General features: G+C 48.2%; 3 protein-coding genes across 3 annotated transcripts in view; 1 reads left to right on the top strand and 2 right to left on the bottom strand.

Moving 5' to 3' along the window:
• The window catches only part of HNRNPD (heterogeneous nuclear ribonucleoprotein D), a 9,275-nt gene extending 4,577 nt beyond the window's left edge, over positions 1 to 4,698 (bottom strand). Inside the window, exons 1-3 of the mRNA XM_084204308.1 lie at positions 4,355 to 4,698; positions 893 to 1,061; positions 1 to 143 (exon numbers count right to left, since the gene is read on the bottom strand). The exon at positions 1 to 143 is cut by the window's left edge and continues 19 nt beyond it. Coding sequence (XP_084060434.1) covers positions 1 to 143; positions 893 to 1,061; positions 4,355 to 4,545 — 503 coding nt within the window. The 5' untranslated portion in view covers positions 4,546 to 4,698. The remainder of the gene's footprint in view (positions 144 to 892; positions 1,062 to 4,354) is intronic.
• A 1,506-nt stretch (positions 4,699 to 6,204) lies between these two features.
• HNRNPDL (heterogeneous nuclear ribonucleoprotein D like) lies at positions 6,205 to 10,147 on the bottom strand. Its single transcript, XM_084204116.1, has 8 exons — positions 9,989 to 10,147; positions 9,523 to 9,691; positions 9,273 to 9,434; positions 8,881 to 9,012; positions 8,657 to 8,771; positions 7,908 to 8,075; positions 7,652 to 7,748; positions 6,205 to 6,474 (listed from the first exon to the last, which is right to left on the bottom strand). The coding sequence occupies exons 1-7, from the start codon at positions 10,075 to 10,077 to the stop codon at positions 7,678 to 7,680; spliced, it is 906 nt and encodes a 301-aa protein (XP_084060242.1). The 5' UTR covers positions 10,078 to 10,147; the 3' UTR covers positions 6,205 to 6,474; positions 7,652 to 7,677.
• Positions 10,148 to 10,417: 270 nt separating this feature from the next.
• Positions 10,418 to 17,306, top strand: ENOPH1 (enolase-phosphatase 1). Its single transcript, XM_084204117.1, has 6 exons — positions 10,418 to 10,631; positions 13,601 to 13,702; positions 14,553 to 14,755; positions 15,647 to 15,779; positions 16,040 to 16,163; positions 17,165 to 17,306. The coding sequence occupies exons 1-6, from the start codon at positions 10,548 to 10,550 to the stop codon at positions 17,302 to 17,304; spliced, it is 786 nt and encodes a 261-aa protein (XP_084060243.1). The 5' UTR covers positions 10,418 to 10,547; the 3' UTR covers positions 17,305 to 17,306.
• The last annotated feature ends 3,346 nt before the right edge of the window (positions 17,307 to 20,652 follow it).

A 20,652-nucleotide genomic window follows, 5' to 3' on the forward strand; every position in this document is an offset into this window, starting at 1 on the left:
TACTCCCGTATTTTCTCCTCAGGTGTGTCTGGAGATAAGCCCCCAACAAAAATCTTTTTAACAGGTTCTTTTGTTTTCATGGCTTTAGCTCTTTTTGGATCAATGACCTTTCCATTCAGCTTGTGTTCTTTCTGGTCCATGACCTGAGGATAATTAAAACACAGTTTTACACAGTTCAAGCTAAATGTTTCACTGATGTTTTGAGTAAGGCAAAAATTGCTTCGATTTCAATACTTGGATCACACCAGTAAGCTGTTGCACAAAAACAAAGTTCTGTGATTTTGGTCACTATCCACTGACACAGACAGTTCTGACAACTAGAACCCCTTCTTACCCAGCAGAAGCAAGAGTGTAACATCTCTCAAAAAGTATTCTTCTCATCCTCAAACCTTATGAAGTAAAAAATCTGTACTTTAGATATCACAAAGGTCATGAAGGTGAAAACATTTCTGTGTGCTGTATCCAGAGCATTTTAGAAAAGTTAACAACTAATTTTTGTCTGGAGAGAGCTTAAATGTATCAAAGCTATTGGCCACACTCTAGGGATTCACGGTACAGCTCTGGAATGCAAAGAACCAGAAGTTCTTTGCAAATGCTGCTTTTACAGCAGCAGGTAGCAGACATTTATACACTGTATTTTTCAAGTGCCCAAGTCCAATGGCTTGCAGAACCTGTAAGTGCCCAAATCCATACCGCAGGAATCACTGCTGGTCCTGGACAGCATCACAAGTAAGCTGGTTCATAAAAGAAAGTATTTTCACAAGCACATTAAACATGCTGCACCCCTGAATCATCTTTACCAGAAGATGCAAGAACAACGCCTACAGTCATCCTAGTGAGTGCTTTATCTCTGATACCTGAATTTAAACATGTTTCATTACTTTAATCCTACCTTATCCACGCTCTCTGACTCTTTGAAGAGCACAAAGCCGAAGCCTCTCGATCTCCCAGTGATGGGGTCTAACTTCAGAGTGCAGTCTACAACTTCACCAAACTTGGAGAAGTAGTCCTTCAGATCCTTCTTCGTTGTATCCCAGCTAAGGCCACCAATGAACATTTTCCTGTTAAGACAAGTTGGTCAATCTGTAAATATGTGTTACCCAAAATCCCACACTACCAAGCTTTATGAGCTCAATACCCTAATGCATGGAACTGGCAGGATTTTATCAGTCATGTCACTAAACACATAGGCCTGCACTTTTTGACAACTTGCTTAAGTGAGTCTGGCCAGGACAGATAAAGATTTCCACATACACAAATGTTTTTCACTGTCTTCTCCTGTAGCTGTTTACTCTGCTGTCCTAAGAAACCACTAGTAGCAGTGACAAAAAGATAATTTACTATTTCTTCACATCCCCATCACACATATATCCAGTTATCTGTGGAGCCTCCACACAACTGAAACACATGCAGGCAGATTAGATTTGTAAGGAACTGTGGTTAAAACAGAAGCATTTATCTACCAGTCTGGACTGGACCTATGCCCAAATTAATACACTAAAATAAAGTTTAGTCAAGTTCCCTTCCCCAGAGAGCAGTTATGAAAAAAACAAAGTATTGGATGGTCAGAAGTTCTTTCCTCACAAAAACTTTATATAAACACCTGGCATAATCCATTATCATCAAGAGAATGTCCTTCCAGTCTTTCTACAGCACCAGTGTTGCTGGGCAGATGTGTACAGCACATAATTCATAACCTGCATTTTTAAAAGCACACTGGAAGCTTAGAATCAAATCATGAACATCCCAGCATGTTAGTAAGGCATAAAACCCCAAAATTTTAAAAGATAAAAAATCAAGCCAGTATACACACAAATGAAACATTCCAGGTTATTAGGCATAGGGCTTAGGAACCCATTCAGAAGAGGATTTGATTTGAGATGATCTCCTCTAATACTGATAAAGAAGACTCTACCATGAGCTCTAACCAAAAAACACGATCCATTATGATACATAAAAGCACTTTCTACAAAGCTTTGCCCATTTTCACTGTCCCAATTTCACAATCAGACTGAGTTATCAGAAAACCTGAAAAACCACTGTATCATGTTTCCAACCCTTCCACTTCCCACGCACAAAAATTCCTGCCAATCAGGTAAAAGAGCATTGCACCTCCACAACTCAAACTCTCTCGAATCAAAAGCTGCTCCTTTGAACTACCTCTGCTGACTTAGCTGCGCTCTCACAGAATTAACAAGAGCATTCAGTTTCTGACAAAATCCATACAGATGAGGGGTTCAGGAGCTTCAGATGTTTTTATAACAAGTTTCCAAATCTGTAAAGAAGGAGCACCAATTCCCCATCCCTTTACCCACTTTTTCAATTAGTTCCAAATCTCTCTTCAACAAAGTACCCACAGCCCCTTCTATCAGCTGTGACTTCTTACTGTCCTCATGGAAGAAAAGGCCCACCCTGGTAAACCAGCAGCCTCATACCAGTGCAGGCAGTAAATCAAAGAGCTTTCTGCCCTTTGCTCACCCATCATTAAGGTCCTTAGCTTGTTTGCTGTTCTGTGGAGGGCTTTTCAAGCAGCCAAAGAAAGACACGGAGGATGCAGCATTGTGTTTCTGACACATGAGGGGTAGTGATGCTCTGGCAGCTACTACTGAGCTGACACTTGCTACACAAATCACCTGTCTCCACATTAACACACAGACCTTGCTTTGCATTCCTAAGGACAGGCAGACCAGGAACACGAGCTTGAAACCAACAGCCTGAGAAGGTTTTTCATCTCTCCACGCAGGAACTGCACCTTTGAGCCCAGTCATAGAGCAGCAAACCACAGCTCCTTCAGTCTGCCCCTACATCAACTACTGCTCCAAGGGAAACTGAGTCAGGTCAGGGCTACACCACAAACATGAGCACAACAATTCAGGAGCAGTGTCACAGCGCTGCCAAAAGCCTGTAAAATACATACATTTCCTAGCTTGCAGTCTGGCTGGTCTAAGCCACATCAGTACATTAGTTTCCCAAAGTAAGTTAACAAAAGTGCACTGGGAAAGCTTTCAAACCTCAGACTTAGCTAAACAAGGTATCACAGATCGGCTTTTTCCCCTTTACTACCAGAAGTGTTGTCAAAACAAGAACTGACAAGTCTAAAAGACTGAACTAGACAAGTCAATGTGTGATACATGTAATCACTGCACCGCTTAGAAACCACTTTTTCTAAGCTCTCTTGCCTCAAAAGAACCTGAGTTTGCACATGAAAACTCTTTAACTGGTGTGTATTCAAGGGTAACAAGTTAAACAAACATGCAAACGCCAAAGGCATTTGCAGCTGTTAAGAACAGCTGAAAAGTAACAAAACAATTTAATTTCTGCTAATCCCAGCAAAATATTAAAAAAAAAAGTTCCAGCTCCTCTCTCTCTGCATTATCCCAGATTATTATTATCTCTCTCAGCAACATCCCAGGTTATTACTGAAGGAGGAAGACACTCAGGAAGGTCTTGCAGCAGGTATTTGCAGGACACAGTAGTCAGCACTCCTTTATCCAAGTTATTTTCTGCCTTGACCAAAAACAGACCTGCAGCTCGAGTTTCACGGCCCGACAGGAGACAGCAGAGTGCAACAGCCTGTCCTGTCACTGGATTTATTCACCGGCAATACAAAGGGAGAATTCCCCACGCAGAGACCCTTTGAAGATTAAAAGCTGTATTTACTCGCTATGAAAAAGAGTAACAGAACATGCTGAGTTGGAAGGGACCTATCAGAATCATCAAATCCAACTCCCAGCCCTGCATAGGAGTCACACCATGTGCCTGAGAACATTTTCCAAGTGCTTCTTGAACACTGTCAGACTTGGTGCCGTAACCACTTCCCTGTTCTATTGCCCAACCACCCTCTAGGTGAAAAACCTTTTCCTGATGCATAACCTGAACCTCCCCCGGATTAGCTTCCTGCCTTTTCGACTCCTACTTCTCAAGTTCAGACACCACCTAACATAATCCTCCCAACAACAAGTTCTGTGAGAAGCAGAGGCATGTTTTAGGCTGGGAAGAAGTCCGGGTGCCTCTAGCACTCAGCTAACACTCAGTAATGTTTGCAGCACAGGGCAATACTGCAACCAGAGCATTTGGCTACACCGAGTTACAGTCTTCACGCACGCACCGCACTTTAACTTATAGAAAAGGCATCGCTATAAAGAAAAATAAGTAAAAGGGGCCTGCAGTTTGAGGCGCATCACACCACCCGCACATCGCGGGATCAGATACCGCCCCCGCCGCTCGGCCCGTGACGTCGCCGAGGCGCCAAGTAAACAAACAGGGCAGCGAACGGGGCCGGGCCGGGCCGGGCCGAGCCGGGCCGGGGGCGCCGCGCCCCGCCCGGGACACACAACCCGCCCCCGCCGCTCACCCCTCGTCCTCCTCGTTCTTGCTGGCGTCGATCTTGGCTCCCTCCGACTCGACCCCGCCGCCGCCGCCGCCTCCCCCATCGGTGCTCCCCGCCCCCGCCTGCCCCACAGGCTGCTCCGCCGGCTCCGCCGCGCTGTCCCCGGCGCCAGCCGCTACCGCCGCTGAGTCCAGAGCGAACTGCTGATCCGACATGACGCCGCCGCAGCCCCGCACCGGCCACCCCCGGTGCCGCCGCCTCCCCGCCGAGGCCCCGGCCCCGCTGGCGGCCCCGGCCGAGCGCGCCGATCCCGCCGATCCCTCCTCCTCTTGCTCCCTGTTTTTAATGGCGCCGCCACCGACCCAACCTAAAATGGCGGCCGGAAGGAGCGCGGCGGGCGGACACGTGACACCGCCCCCGGGAGCCGTGAGGGAGCGCGGGGGGAGCCCGGCGGGGCCGACATGGGCACTCAGGGAATCGATAGGGCTGGGCTGGGCCTCTGGATCGTACAGTTCAACCCCCCCGCCCAAGGCAGGGCCACAGGAGCAGGTCGGGGTGGGATTGGAATGGCTCCAGAGAGGGAGACTCAACCTCCCTGGGCAGCTGTTCCAGTGGTCTGCCAGCCTCTACCTAAGAAGTCCTTCCACATGGTGAAGTGGAACTTGTGTTTTGGTGTGTGGTCATTGCTCCTTGTTCTGTCACTGGGCAGCACTGAAAATGTCTGGCACCTGCCTTTGAGATACTGATGTGCATGGTGAGATCCCTTCAGTCTTCTCCAGACCAAACAGGCCCAGCTCCCACAGTGTCTCCTTGAGAGAGAGAAGCTCCAGCCCCCATCATCATCCTCGTGGCCCTTCGCTGGACCCTCTGCAGGAGCCCCTTGCCTTTCTGGTGCTGAGGAGCCCAGACCTGCACATGGTACTCCAGCTGCACTTCACTAGCACCCAGTGGGAAGAGCAGAGATTGAAGTAAAATTTGCTTCTTGTTTTGTGTATTAACAAACCACTGGAGCAATGAAGCCATGTTCATGTGGCACAATTTTCCTTCACCTCCTCAGCTGCTGTGGAGGGCAGTGCTGGATGCAGCTGCCCTCACAAATGCAGTGTATGAACTCACACACTGCTGTGGCTTCTTGTGATTCTTCGGTTTGTAGACAGTGACATCAGTGAGCCTTAGCCAGCATGGTTTATTTTGATGCTTGACTAGGTAGCTGTGCAGAGAAACATCAAATCTTCAGGCAGACTGCTGCAATCCTTTTGCCTCAGACAAAACACATATGCTCTTTTACCCATCCCAACTCTAATCTGGAAAATGTGCTGGATTAATGCAGTGCTCCTTTCTCCAGCACTCAGGCTTTTTGTTATTGCTTGTTTTCTGAATCAGGTGAGAAGAGTCCAGTACAGCACCTAACTTGAACCAAGTTTTACAGAAAATAGTTGCTGATTCTGAAGTTCAAGAACTTCTTATCTCTTGCTTGGCATTGGAATAGAAGTGGTGTGGGAAAGTAATTAAGCTACATTCTAAAATACTCGAGGTTTTAAGCGCTTGAGGAGCCTTGAAAAGCTCCAACTCCTCAAGCAGTGCTATCAGCATTGAAAAGGTGCTGCTACACTTCTAGATGAGATGTACAAAAATGGCAGCGTTGTGCCACAGACCACTCTCTCCCTGGCTGCTGCAGAGGGCAGGACACAACTCCGTCATCTTCCACAGTGATGCTAATTCCAAGCACTCTGGTGGCTCTCAGGACAGATCAGGAGGAAGAATGGGGTGTATAGACCTGTTCTCACAGTAACCTTGATCTCCAGAGAGATCTGGCCTTCTATCCAAGTAAAACTATAGTTACAACACTTTAAGGTCACAGCAAGACTCCGCACTCACTTAAGTAAGCATTTATTAGAGAATCTTTTAACATGAAATTATACAAATAAAGTTTGTATAAACACAAGTCCACATTGTGTCGTAACATGAATGGCAAAAAGAAAGTAAAAACCATAAAAGAAAACTAGTCGGCCGCTATGTACAGTTGGACACAGTTGTGTCATTCACTAAAAGTCTTTTACAAAATAGTCATTTCCTCTCACGAAGACCACCCTCCATTCACTCACGATGCGTTGCAAGATGGCTTTTTGTTGCAGTATCTCTACCTAAAAAATCAAGACAAAATGCATGTCAGATCTGTGACAGTTACTACAGGATTGTTAAAAGGTCCATTTTCATGAACTGCTTTAAGTCTTCTATATATTCCTTTCTTCACTGTTAAAGATCATATGCATATTTATTAAGGTAACACAAGAGGTTTGTTTAGTTACCCATCAGTAATTTATTTTCCCAGATATGCAGCCCATCTAGGAGGCTGATCCAAAACAACAACCATCCAATCTAGACAAGTAAGCAGGCTCTTAATCACTTTCTTTTCCACTGGAAACACTGCCAAAAGGCTTTCTGATTATTTGTTTATACAACTAAACGACTTATGTGCAACACAAGTCAGGTCACTTTAGTTCAGACGGTCCATATGCATATGATCTTTAATGTTTATCCAGATTTAAAAGTTCGTTTTGGTTTGCAGATTTCACTATTAGCTATAAAAAGAAAAAAGCAAGCATTAAAATCTTAAAGAATGCACATTTAAAATGAGGTTCCACAATTGAAATACAACACTAAACAGAAGACCAAATGATTAAGCTGTAAAGGCATTTATGTACTTTAACTCCTGTAAAAAACCATTTAAGTTAAAGACACTTAATCTCCAAAAAAGATTAAAAAAAGAAGCCAAAGTCTGAAGTTTTCCACTTTAATCTTTACGCTGGTACATGAAGTTGGAAGAGACCATACCACAGGACAGCGTTTTCTGGTGTATGCCTTGCGCTCTGCCTGCAACGTGCGACCCCAGAGATAGACGTGGTCAGGGTGACACACGGCCTGCAATGAAGTTCCCGCTGGCGGGTACAAACAAGGTATAATGTCAGAGTTAGAAGACAACATTCTTGTTTTCCTTAAGTTGTACCCATTTCAGTACTTTACCTGTTAATACTTCTAATAAGTTTAATTATTCCTCTAGACCACCTGGTACACAACGCAAACCAGAAAAACTCTTATGTTTTTCTGAAGTACTAAAGAAGATAAAGTCACACTTTTACAAAGTTAAAGATCTATAGACACGTAGGCAAAGCTGGTTTTAAAAAAAAAAGTATTTTTTAAGTTAACAAAAGCTTAATTAAAGGAAAAGTCATGCTAGGCAAGTTTTTACTCTTCGTTTGTCTATTGATCTTTAAATTAGATTAGGCATAGTCGGAGTGGAGCTTGTGCTCCTGTACACACCTGTTTGTCAGGTACTAGGTACTGCCTTAGTAGGGCTGGTAGTTGTTTTGGTGGTTGCCGCCGCCACGGGACGCCTTCCCATATGTGCTCTGTTGGCCTGGAGGTAGCATGTGGGGAAAAACAGAACCCACAAGTGTTAACACCAGCCTCAGAGAGAGACTTCACACACAACAGCACACCAAGGATGTCATCTTCAGAGCCACGAGCTAAGAGCAGCGTTGCTCTTGTTATCAGGAATGAAGGCAAAACCACTTACCACTGTAATCTGTGTATCCCGGCCCATATCCATAGTTGGGATAGTTGTACCCAGAGTAGTCGTAGCCTCCATAGCTACTGTAGCTCTGATCACTGTAAGCGCTATTGTAATTTCCATAGCCTTGATCATAATAGTTATTAAATCCTTGGTTCCAGTTTTGTCCCTGACCTGAAACCAAGCATAGCAACTGTAAGTTTCAAAACTTATTTCACTCCTCTCCTGTGCCCCTTCCTCTAACTTCCTGGATACAAGAATACTCAGTAACTGCCTGAGCACCAAGTGACACCACAGGACAAGCCTTACTGTGCGGTATGAGTTGTGTCTGCTTAACCTTCAAGGACTGAGATGCATTAACCTGTAATGTACCAGCTGATTCCTTCTGATCCATTTGAAGGTGCAGGAAACTGACCACCCACTCCTTAGCAAACAGCTCCTGGTTTCCCATCCATGCCAATTAAGTGTATCCCTTTCAAGTGAAAGTGTAACTGTGCTGGCTACACTGTCCACTAAGGGTGTACAGAAGCACCCTACATCCACCCTACCCTTCACCACTTCAATGCAAGCAGAACAAAAAGGGATTCTTCAGCTGCAAGGAGCAACCATAACCACCAAAACACCACTTCCTAACAGGCTACTTTACACGTTTGATTTACACATGAAATCTGCACACAGCCTGCAGCATGGAATATCTACAAACACCTGAGTGTTTAGTAAGTACCTAGATTAATAGAACCACTGAAAATACTCACCCCGTCCACGTCCCCTTCCACCTCCACGTCCACCAGAAGAATTGCTTTTCCCTCCTTTCTGCTGCTGCTGCTGCTGCCTGTACACCTCTTTGGGCTGTGCTACTTTGATTTCACACTGTAAGGAGAGAAATCCTTTAACTTACTAAGAATTCCAAGAGCATTCTGAGAGTTTCTTTCACAGAAGCCTACAGAGACAGATTTCACATGCTAAGAAGCTTTCCCACCTTGCCTGAACCAATCTGGTGGTATCTGCTCTCTAGTAACTTCTTTACTGGCTCTTCATCTGTGTATGTGATAAAACAGAAGCCCCTCCTTTCATTTGTCTTTGTATCCATGGGAAGTTCAATGTTTTCAATCTGAAACCAAAATGAATATAAGCAATGTGTGAAATCAAAAAGCAACCTTTTATGCCACCAGAACCATCTGGCAGTGCAGAATCTATGCTGAGTACTTTTAGCAGCTCTAAATTAGACCATTATAATTTTATGAAATCATTTTCATATAGATTCAACTATCTCTAGTTTTGGCCAACTCCCTCCTCTTAAATCCTTTCTTAAGAGAGAGGCAAGACTATGCTTGAGAATTAGAGGTATTCTTACATGCCAATATACTATACCTCGCCAAAAGCACCAAAGTACTCCTTAATCTGTTCTTCAGATGTATCTGGACTCAGCCCACCAACAAACACTTTTTTGGGTGGCTCCTTCCCTTTCAGCGCTTTTGCCCTTTTAGGATCTATTAACTTCCCATCCAGTTTGTGTTCCTTCAGTTCCAACACCTAAAAAGCAGACAAAGGAACAAAGTCTCAGATCACCACGGCCACACAAGCTGGCTTCGTGCCACGGGTCCGCAGGAAAAGCACCGACCTTTTCCACGCTGGCAGCATCCTTGAAGAGCACGAACCCAAACCCCCTCGACCTTCCAGTGACCGGGTCTGTTTTGATTGTGCAATCCACAACCTCGCCAAAGCGCGAGAGATACTCCGTCAGGTCCTTCTTGCTGGTGTCCCAGCTGAGGCCTCCGATGAACATTTTCCTGGAGGGCAGCAAACGGGCACGGGCACGGGTGAAGAAGCGCCGGGGGAGCCCCCCCGCGCCCCCATAGGCTGCCGCTGACGTCACGGCCCCGATCGGCCCCCCCGTCCGTGTCCCCGCCCCGCGGAAACTGGGTCACCCGCCCGGGACACAAAGGCGGGCGCGGCCGTGCAGCGGGAAGGGCAGGCCGCGCTCCCCCCAACTACCGAGCCGCCCCCCCGAGCCGCAAGGCGGGCGGCGGAGATGGACGCGCGACTCCCCCACACCTTCCCCCCCACCACCACCTCCCCGGCCCTACCCGTCGTCCTGCTGGTTCTTGCTCGCGTTGATCTTGGAGCCCTCGGCGAACTCCTCCTGGCCGCCGCTCATCTCGGTCGCGTCCTCCATGGCGGGGCGAGGGCGGCGCGGGTGCTCGTGCGAGCGGCGGAGACAGCGGAGACCTGCGCTCGGCAGAAAATGGCGGCGGAAGAGATCCGGGCACCGCCTGCGCCTCTTTTATATAGCCGCGTCGGCAGCCAATCAGCGCCGCCCTCCCGCCCGGCGCCGCAGCGCCCCCGGCGGCTCGCGGCGAGGCTGCAGCAGCCGCCCTGCGGCCGCCATCGCGCGGGCTGGGCCGGGCCGGTGCCGCGGCTCCGGGCGGGCACGGGCACCGCCGCACCGGGACCGCGGCGGGCGGGGGCCGGGGCTGGCGCTGAGCGGGCCGGCCGGCGGTGGGTTGTAACGCGTAACCCAGAAACCCCGCTCAGGCGGCGGCGGAGAGGGGCGGGACGAGCGCTCCGTGGGCGGGCACAGCCGGCGCGGCGCTCCCCGCCGCCGCCGCCGCGCATCCCCGGTGCGCCCCACGTGCCGCCGCCGCCATGGGCGTGCTGCCGGTGCCGGCGGAGGTGCGCGCCATCCTGCTGGACATCGAGGGCACCACCACCCCCATCGCCTTCGTCCAGGTGAGACTCGCTGGCCGCCGGCCCCGCGGGGGACTCCGGTAGCATCGCCGCTCCTGTCGTGACCCCCCAGCCCTAGCGTCGCGGGGGGCTCCCGTATCATCGCCCTTCGTACCGTGACCTCCCCGGCCCTGAGCTCGCCTCAAGGCAGGCCGAGGTGCCGCCGGGAACGAAAGCCGTGACCCATTTTCCGCGTATTTCCGAATAATGCTCGCGAGAAAATACGCCTTGTCTTGCCGATCGGCCGCCCTGCGGTGCGCTGGGGAGCCGGTCACTGCCGCGGAGGTTCGGGCAGGTCAGGGTTTGTTTCACTGATGGATATGGGGCAGTTGGGGTGCTCGGAGGTTCGGGCAGGTCAGGGTTTGTTTCTTTGATGGATACAGGGCAGTTGGGGTGCTCGCAGCCTCATCCCGGAAAAGCCCTCGAGCATCGCTTTCCTTTGATGGCTGGAGCTGCAGCACTGCACCCGGGTCTGCAGAGAGCCTCAAAGCTTTCTGAAGTACGATGCTTCTTGGCCTTAATTTCAGTAATTAACAGTTTGCAGTAATCGATAATTCTCGGGGTTATCCGCTGCCTTTTCCCTTCAGGAGGCTGGTACAGCCCAATGCCCCCGGTGTGCCGGGGCAGCGTGTCCAGCCCTGCGGGAGGGCAGCGCCGGGGACACACCGAGCGTTCGCCACCGGGACTGGAGTGACAGCCAACGCACGAGTGCCTTCCCTTGCCTAGGAAAGAGCTTAAGACTGCTGGAAATGCTGGTTTAGGTGCAGAACCGAGGGGACTGGGAAGTCTGCGAGTCACAGGCGCTTGGAGAGCCGCAAATTGTCATAGCCGGGGTCCCTCCTCTCCGGGAGGCTTTGGTTCGCAGGAGGGAACGGCTTGCTCGGATGGATCCCTTCTCCTGCCGTTCATTAACCTGGATTTCTCCCTGAGATATTATAGCTTTTGGTGGGTCTTTGCAGCCAGCAGCGTACGAAGGTGCTTTGTAACCCCCATGGCAGGTGAAGGCTCCTGCCTGGCTTTCTAGAGGCTTCTGCTAACACAGTCTATCAGATGAACAGCATGACCTACATCTTTCCTGTCCATGTTCTTCCAGTGTTCTTGAAGAAACTTCAGGCCTAGGTAACATTACAGCTGCCTCCCTCCCCTCAATATCTTTCTGTTCAAACAGTTTGGACAGCTCAGGTTTCTTACTAAACATCTAACAGAGCAACTAAGTTGTTTCTGCCCTTGAAGAAGTTGTTTCTACCTTGAAGCCATTTTGCAGTTGTGCAAACAACATGCCATGCACCTGAGACTTTGGGTTTCCACCCAAAGTCTTTCTGTTGCAGGGAGGCCTAATGAGTTTTGACTCTCAGTAAAATCCTGAAAATGCTTGGAACAAGTTATTTCATTTAGTCTTTCAGTTAACCTCTATTTGCCTTTGAAAGGTCCACTGATGGTTCAGTGGACACTTTATTCTTCAATAATAAATTATTTTATTTAATCCTTTCTCTAATGGTAAAATTGCTGAATCTGCAAAGTAAGGAAATAGAATGAGTCAGTTGATGGGTGGATTAAGGAAAGATACCAGGAGAGAGAGTATTTAGAGTCTTTCTTCCACACAGACTCATGGCCTATTAAACTTAGTACATCATTGACTGGGATCACTCTTGGCATCCATAAACCATCTGTCCCACTAGCTGTCCACTACTCCAGCTGTCATGTGGGTGTCCCCTTGTCGTTCACAGACCTATGCTCTTGCCAAGACTTTTACCCTTTTAAAAATCTCACAAATCACAGAATCCACTGATCTTTCTGAGTCAGTTTGGGAGTTTTTCTTAGCCAGCACAAGAGTATGAAACACTGCTTTTGAAAAACAATTGGGTCCTTTTGACATCTGAGTTGTAAAGGAGGTTAAACCAAGCCAGCAGGTCAGCTGCATTTCCCAGTGGATTCTCTTTAATTTTCTCCCTGATTTAAAAGATAGCTTGAAAGTAAAGGAAATGAGAGATTAACTCAGGGCATTACAAGGCTTTTGATTTCCCTAGGCAAGTTTGTGGTGATTCTTAAAGCAATTTGCATTGTTTTTAAAATATAAAACATGGAAAATACAGTGTAAGAGCAATAGAAATCCTGCAGTTCTGCGATCACATCACAATCTCGGGACTGCTGCTTTCTTAATTCAGTAACAAGCTAAAGATGACATACAACAAGAAACTATGGGAGAGCTGAATTCAGGTTAGTTTTTTCCCCAGTTAAGTAAAGCTCAGGTCTCTACCCAAAGGAAGGACTTCCCCACCCTTCTTTCCCTGCCCTGAAGCATTTCCTGTACCTGGAGATGCACGGTGGCTGCTTGTGGCTTCTGACTTGTGAAACACCACTAATGAGAGCAATTTGTAATTATTTCTGGTTGCCCTTGGGATCTCTGTGAAGGTTTGTAATTTTCCTGTGGTGCTTTTCCCAAACCCCGTTTAATTTCATTTGCAAGGCTGTCCTGTGGAGTTCAGTGTCTTGGGACCAGGCTTTTCATTTTAAAAGGTCCTTAGCTTTGGGGAGAGGCTGAGACGTGTTTTCATAATGACCTTTGCTAGGACAAGTGCCCCATCAAGAATACAATAGCATAACTTATCTGTTCAGAGTACATACACTGTCAGCCTTGTACTCCTCAGCTGGTGGGAATGTGGGGTCACATGTGCCATTTGAGACATTTTTTGGTAAGCCCAGGAAAAGTTATCACCCACCTTTCTATTTCAGGCTTTAAAAGTTTCAGCTATGTAAACATTTATGTAAAAAAATCCACCTGCACTGATCCTGGCCTGAGGCTGGCCCAGTCCTGTGACCAGGCAGACACCCTTGGCAGGGAGTTTCACCAGCTGCAGCACTGTAGGGGAAGCTTAAATTTGGGGAAATAACTGTACAGGGCAGCATGTTCCTTTAAAAGCCAGTCAGCCTTACCTCTGCCAGCTTAAAGGAGCAGCCTTTTTTTCTGCCAGGAGACCTTGTTCCCTTACATCAAAGACAATGTGAAGGAGTATCTGCGTGCTCACTGGGAGGAGGAGGAGTGCCAGCGCGATGTCGGACTTCTGAGGAAACAGGTTAAGTAACAGAGTCATTCCCTGTCTCTGCACTTTTGTGGCATGCCTGAGGCTTCGGGTCACTCGGGCTCTCCCGGTCACCCCACATTTGTCCCTATCTCTTTGCCCTCATCCATGGAGGCCAGTTGCCTTGGAGGTTGGATTCTCCCCCATCCAAAGCCCAAGTTGGGCTTGGCAGGCAGCAGCTTCCCTCAGCTCACCTTGGTCTTCACAGCCCCTGGGCAGCTGTTGAGCCAAGACTTTCCAGCTTTTTGCTTGCACTTCTTGAATCCAAACCTCTTTTGGGAAGCAGCACAGGGGGATGGCAGAGCACTTGTTCCACACAGGGCAGTGGATGCTGCCTCTGTACAGGGACACAGCATGAATTTAAAACTTGTGGCTGAAGCCAACAGATGCATTTGCTTCTTTGCCTTAATTACAGTAATTAAATACTTAAGCAAGCATAGTTCTCATTAGAGTATTTACAATACAGCTACAATAATGCTAATTGTTTGATTTGGAAAGTACAGTCCAAGCAAGTATTTCTAAACACAACTGGAGTCTCAATTTTCCATTGAGAAAAGCAGACAACATTGTAACCCCTCCTGTGAAGAGCAGTTTGAGCAGTGTCCTGCACAGTGGTGCATGGCTGTAGATATTAGATCACTTTGCTACATTAGAGGTGTGGAAATTGCTCCACCTCTTCCCTCCCCTCTTTTTATCATGGATGATTGCACAGAATCACAGAGCAGTCTGAGTTGGAGGGGACCTGCACGGATCAGCAAGGCCAGCTCTTTAGTGAACAGCCCATGCAGGGATCAGCCCCACAGCCTTGGCGTTGTTAGCACAGTGCTCTAACACCACTCTGCAGGCTCAGGAAGACTCCAGCCTGGACGGGGCCGTGCCCATCCCTTTGGAGAGCGGCAGCGGGGAGGAGGAGCTGGAGCGCGTCATCCAGGCCGTGGTGGACAACGTGCACTGGCAGATGTCCCTGGACAGGAAAACCACAGCACTGAAGCAGCTGCAGGGCCACATGTGGAGGGCAGCCTATGCCACCGGGCACGTCAAAGGAGAGTGAGTAATTGTGTGAGTAGTTGTGTGCCCCCTCCTGGGGGGCAGGTGTGGGGGGCATCTTTCCTAAATGTTTCTTAGCAGAAGAGCTGCATAAGCTGTTCCTGGGAACAGCTCCACTTACAAATACAAGTAGCATCACTAGCTCAGCAGATAAGCCAACATTTGAGAGATTGCTTGGTAAACCAAGAGTCACAAGTATGAGCTTCTTACAGTTCTCTGTATTTTTAATCCCCAAATTGCACTCATATTTTGGAACAAGTATAAACAAGCCAGGGTTGCAGGGTCAGACCCTCTCAGTTGTTTCCTCCTGCTTTGTCTTTTACCTGTGTGTTTCCTGCCTTTCCACTTCTTTTTGTCTTCAGGTTCCTCTTTGTTTCAGCTGCAACACAGGAGCGCATAAGTAGGGACAATTGAAATTAAACCTGGTCTTCTTATTTAAGAGATGCTTGGTTAAACTGTGCATCTCAGGTCTCTTAAGTAAGTAAAACAAGCCCATGAATTCACAAAGTGTTTTGCCAAATGAGGAATGAGGAAGAAGAAAATGAGCTGACAGAAAAATGTAAACATCCAAAAACAAGTCAAGAGAGGCACATCGCCTGTTGGTTTTGTTTTTAAAAACAAGACTAAATTGTCTTGCAGTGACCCAAAAACTGTGCAGAAAGCTGCCTGCTTGGCTGCATTCAAGGAGTGAGCTCTCTAAAATCTTCTTGCCCAGCTCTTCATCACCTGATGCTGGAAAAGACCCTTCTGGTTCTAGGAGCCCTGAGCAGATTGAAAATGAAGTCCCCTTGCAAACTAATGAGACAAAATGAATTGTCACAGTGCCTGGCTAATGATGTCCCTCCAGGTGCCTCTGGGTTTGCCCTTACCTGCTGCCCTGTTTTGCTCCAGAATCTTTGAGGACGTTGTTCCAGCCATCCGGAAGTGGCGGGAAGCAGGGATGAAGGTCTATATCTACTCCTCAGGCAGCGTCGAAGCCCAGAAGCTGCTGTTTGGATACTCTACAGAAGGTGATATCCTAGAGGTAGATAACCTTACCACCTTCCTTACAGCTTCTCCCCCTGCAGAGCACTCCCTTCCCACAACCACCCTTGCCACACTTTGTGAATGAATTCTGTGACAGAATGAGGCAGTGGGTTTGATCCATGGGAATTCAGCTCAAGAAATTGACTGTGAGAGCATGGCTGCACCAACCCCTTGTTACTGTGGCAGAAAGGGAGGGAGGTTTATCCCTGTTCTTCAGGTGACACTCAGCAATGGCCTGTGTTTCTCTCTCTCTTTCAGCTCTTTGATGGCCACTTTGATACCAAAATAGGCCCCAAGGTAGAAAGTGAGAGCTACAGGAGGATTGCTGCCAGTATTGGGTGTGCCACCAACAACATCCTCTTCCTGACAGATGTCCCTCGAGGTATGTGACCTGCCAGTCCTACTGGCTCTCACCTGTGCAGGGGAGGCAGGTGCTCTCCAGAGGTGTGCTGCTACCTTCTCACAAGCACCCCAGAAATGCTTCAGCACCTTCCCTCTAGCTGCTGCCATCCTCCTTCTTTACACACCCAGGCTTGCACACAGCAGTGGGATGTCCATGTGCAGCGCTGCAATGAGGGAAAATAGGTCAAGTAGAAAGCCTGTCTTTGCACCAGCCAGGAAGGAGAGAGTGCTGAAGCACGGCCCATTTACAAACAGGGTCAGTGGTTTGGCCGGTGCTCAGGGGAAATGATGGTGTTTGCTGTGTTGCTACGTGGCTGGTTCTCTGTGCTACTTATGGTTAGGTTGTGTTTAGCAGCAGGAAAACATTGCTTCAGGTTGCCAAGACTTGACCCTTGGAAATCCAGGCTTGAGAAGCTAATTTAATTCCTGCTTTAGCTGGAAACATCTTTCTGGCAGAACGAGCACTGGGTCTAACTCAGAGCAGCCAGCTCAGTCCCTCAGAGTTAGTCCTTACCTTCTTCCCAGCCTTGGCAGCAGAGCTGGTGGGAGCTTGTAGTTACCTCCTCTTCCCTGGATCATCTTCCAGTGGCCTTTTGTGCTCAGGGAGCAAAAAGAAGCTTGTGAGAAATGACTGGGGGCTCTTTGACTCACAAATGCCATAGGCTGACCACAGCCTCATGACAGGAACCGAGCTGATGGTGTGTGCTGCCTGCAAGGAGCCTTGGGCAGCCATCAGCTGGCAGAGGGGAGGGGATGGTGAGGCAGCCAGCTTCTGTCCATTCCTGCAGCTCCAGCCATCCACAGCAGGTCTGCCAGGAGCTGGTTCCTCTCTAGAGCCCTGCCACGTGCTAACGCTGCTTTCTCAGTCTCAGCCTTTAAAAGTGCTCGAGTGTTCTGGGGCACCCTCAAGCCTCAGGGACCCTGCTGTGAAGAGGTCAGTAAGAGCTGTCAGCTCCACTGTCCCCTCTCTGTTTGTTTCAGAAGCCAATGCAGCCGAGGAGGCGGACACTCACGTGGCTGTGGTGATCAGACCGGGCAACGCAGGACTGACGGACGATGAGAAATCCTATTACAGCCTCATCTCGTCTTTCACCGAACTGTTCTTGCCTTCCTCCACTTAGGGAAAGCGGTGCACGCACAAAAGACTGTGCTTCACCTAATTGTCCTTGTGAAATGTTAGGTCATTTTGTCCATAATCAGAATTTCAAACCAAATCCACATTATGTCTTGGGCCTTGTGCAGGCAGGTATGGATGGAGAGTATGGTGTGGGGTCCCTTGTGCAGTAGGACAGAGGCCTGCTGCCAGCTGGAGCTGGGAACAGGGCAGGGAGCAGCACCACAAGCCCTGCTGTTCCTCTCCTTTCCTGGCTAGCAGTGGTGCTGAGATGCCTCACTGTGAGCTCTGTCATTATAGAAGCAGTCTGCAGACAAGGTTTATGTCCCCTTGTGCCAGAGGGAGCACTGGGCACCATGGGGGGATATGTGAGCTTCTCCCTGCAGATAGGATTTCTGTCTTAGTCAAAAACATTCACAGTTAGAATTCCCAAAGGGAAATGCCAACTGTGGGCTATAGTACAGTAGGACTGGGCTGCCACAGAAGAAGCCAGCCCTTGCTGCAGGCAGGCTCTTTTAGACAAGGAACAATGTGTATCTTGGCTGTATCTGCAGCAGCTCTAGGTACAAAACAGTACAACTTGCATATGGAAGCTGCTTAGAGCTCCACAGCCAGCCTACCCAGAATGAAGTCGAGGATATATAAATACAGCCTTAAAAATTAAATTCTGGACACACTTCACTGCTGCCTCATGGTGCTGGGCTATGGGATACAAGTGTCCAAAGCCCAAAGTCAGCTTGACAGCATTTCTGAAGTATCTCAGACTGACCAACGGAGCTCCTCCTCCAGCCAAGATCACCCAGTCACACATTCATAGCACTGGTCAGCTGTGAGCAAACCTTGACAAACTGCTGAGGGCAGACATCCTGCTGCATTTGATGGCAATTAAACCCCTGACCCTTTCACCTTACCTAAATTGTGCCAATGTAGATCAGATGGTCATGGAGCTTTTCCTAATGTAGTAAATAAAAACACAACTTTGCTTTCATTGTGTTCACTCCATCACAGCATTTAGCTTCCTGTCTTAGCACCAGTGATCCCAGCACCTAAAAAGCAAATTTTATTATTTTATTTCTAAACCTGTGAACACTGTGTTCCGGCTTTCACTTTCCCCAGTCCTTTCTTTAAGGCAGCAGCCTTGTCCTGCCAAGGAGGCTGTACTACCTCCCTGACCATTTTAGGATTTCAGTTGTGGCTCAGTGCAGGAGTGAGAGCCACAGGTAGGTTATACCTGGTAGTAGTGGAGTCAGATGCAGTCTGAAACTCCTGTCTGAAGTCCTGTTTCCCCATTCCCCGCTGCTGGCACTTCATGCACGGGTGTCTTGCCCTCACAGCCGGGCAAAATATAGGATGGCCTTGCTGCCTTCCTGAGCTCTGATCTACACCTACAGCTGTCCCTGTTGAGGCAGGCTGATGGGTAAAGAACAATGAAGAGAAAGCACTTGGGGAGGAAACCACATTGTGCCAGCAGGGCCCTTCTAAAAATTTAATAGTAGCAGGTCAGGCTGTGGGGCAGCTAGTCCAGATGCCTTTCTGGGCTGTGCAATGGGTGTGATGCTGCTCCTAGAAAGTGCTGTTACAGTAAGTGTATCTGCATGGCTGAATGATCCCTAGTTTCCTTAAGTGATAATGTTAATCATTACACTGTAAATAAATACTCACCTTTTGTTTTGCCTTCACCATCAGAAAGCTATGCTTGGGGTAGGGACAAAAATAAAACTCACTTTCTCCATAAAAGCACTTTATTTAGTGGTCATGTTTTAGTGTACATCGGTTGTCATTTAGTTGTACTGAAATGTGCTGTTAGAAATACTCTAAGAAATGTACAGAATTATCTCTAAAAACCTGAAGTTCAGTTTGGATTGAATATAGGAAAAGGAGCAAAAGGAAAAAAAAAACACATCTTTTTTTTTTTCCTTTGATAAAATTACAAAAGCTAAAATAAAAAACTAAAAGCATTAATTAATTAGGGGAAAAAAAAAGACACAGTGGACTATTTACAGTAAAACACCCTTACAAGAAATTGCTATTTTGTGCTCCATATGGATTGAGTGTGTGCCAGTGCAAGAGTATCCCACCTGCATGTTCTCCAGACTGTCCCCTCCTGTCCTTGCCCAGGAGGAGATCCCTGGATGAGCCTCTAGGGACCTGGCACCTCACACTGCTGTGTCCTTGGCCACTCTCAGCACATCTTTCTGGGAAAGGTTTCCACTCATGATACTGCTACAAGAAGGAAGCCTTCAGCAATCCACAACAACCCTCTGTTGGCCAAAAATCCTCTGGATTTGTAACAGCTGCCTGAGAACAAGTTTTGTTGCACAGAAAATAAAGGGCTGGCTAAAAGCTTTCTACTTAACACACAGTTTGTCTCAACTGTTTCTCCTCTCAGGAGAGGCCTGTGACCTTTGCAAAAGACTAAATGCCCTTTTGCCTTTTCCCTCTCTGTCAGAAATGCCACAGAGCAGTTCGAGTTCCCCTTCAAGTGCCTTTTCCTATCATTTTAATTTCTGCTTGTTTTCCTGCAGCTCAGACAAGATGTAAACCTAAGCTGAGCCTCATTTATGGAGGAAAATAGGAGCCATGTTCATGAGAAGCAACTCCCATCACTCCCCTACCCAGGCCATACAGCAGCCTTCCCAAAATCAGGTTTTGAGCTCCTTCTCTGAAAATAGACCTTCTGTTTGAAAACCTCCCTTTAGGGAGGGAGAAGCCCTTCTGGTTTTGCTGTTCCCTTTCACACCTCCAGCCCTCAGGCAGATCAGCCAGCCTCTGTGCCAGAACTCCCTCCTGGCACCTTGGAAGCCCATTTAAACTTGTGGCAGGCTCCCCTCAGGACAGCTGGCCACACTGAGGGACCCAGAGCCCAAACCAGTACGTCTGAAGTTTGGCTTGCACAAGGAGCAAAACCAAACCCTGTGCCCAGAAGCACTGGTACTCTTCTCATGGAGCAGATGAGCCTGGTGTCTCTAACACAATGTTTTCCCCCTCAGTGAACATAAAAAATTTTTTAAAAAGCTTTTGCAATACTATATACAATGTGTGGTGGAAGCACTACACATGGAAAAAGCAGCCTCTTCTAGGTCGCCTTCAGAGCACACAGATGTTCCCATCTCAATTCAGCACCTCACTCCCACCAGTGCCCACCAGGAAGCCAAGAACAGCACCCCACTGTGTCACCCCTCTGGCCTGGGGAGGATCTGCCTGGCTACAAGGCAGCACCAGCCAAGTCTCACTTCCTGATCACAGCACAGTTCCTTCCAAACCCAGATTTACCGTCGGCCGCTTTCCAGGCTGGAAGAAATGCCTGCCTGCTTGCCATAAAAGCCAGTCCACTGGGGTCTTCTGTGTCTGATTC

This window comes from Fringilla coelebs (assembly GCF_963513975.1).
Source record: "Fringilla coelebs genome assembly, chromosome: 4".
NCBI classification, from domain to species: Eukaryota; Metazoa; Chordata; class Aves; order Passeriformes; family Fringillidae; genus Fringilla; species Fringilla coelebs.

Excerpts from the sequence above, each read along its gene's own strand:
- ENOPH1 (XM_084204117.1), top strand. The coding sequence starts at position 10,548 with ATGGGCGTGCTGCCGGTGCCGGCGGAGGTGCGCGCCATCCTGCTGGAC. Across the intron at positions 10,632-13,600 it reads CCCCCATCGCCTTCGTCCAG|GAGACCTTGTTCCCTTACAT; the intron begins GTGAGACTCGCT and ends TTTTTCTGCCAG. Across the intron at positions 13,703-14,552 it reads TCGGACTTCTGAGGAAACAG|GCTCAGGAAGACTCCAGCCT; the intron begins GTTAAGTAACAG and ends ACCACTCTGCAG.
- HNRNPDL (XM_084204116.1), bottom strand. The coding sequence starts at position 10,077 with ATGGAGGACGCGACCGAGATGAGCGGCGGCCAGGAGGAGTTCGCCGAG. Across the intron at positions 9,435-9,522 it reads ATGCTGCCAGCGTGGAAAAG|GTGTTGGAACTGAAGGAACA; the intron begins GTCGGTGCTTTT and ends TCTGCTTTTTAG. Across the intron at positions 9,013-9,272 it reads ACTTTGGTGCTTTTGGCGAG|ATTGAAAACATTGAACTTCC; the intron begins GTATAGTATATT and ends TTTTGGTTTCAG.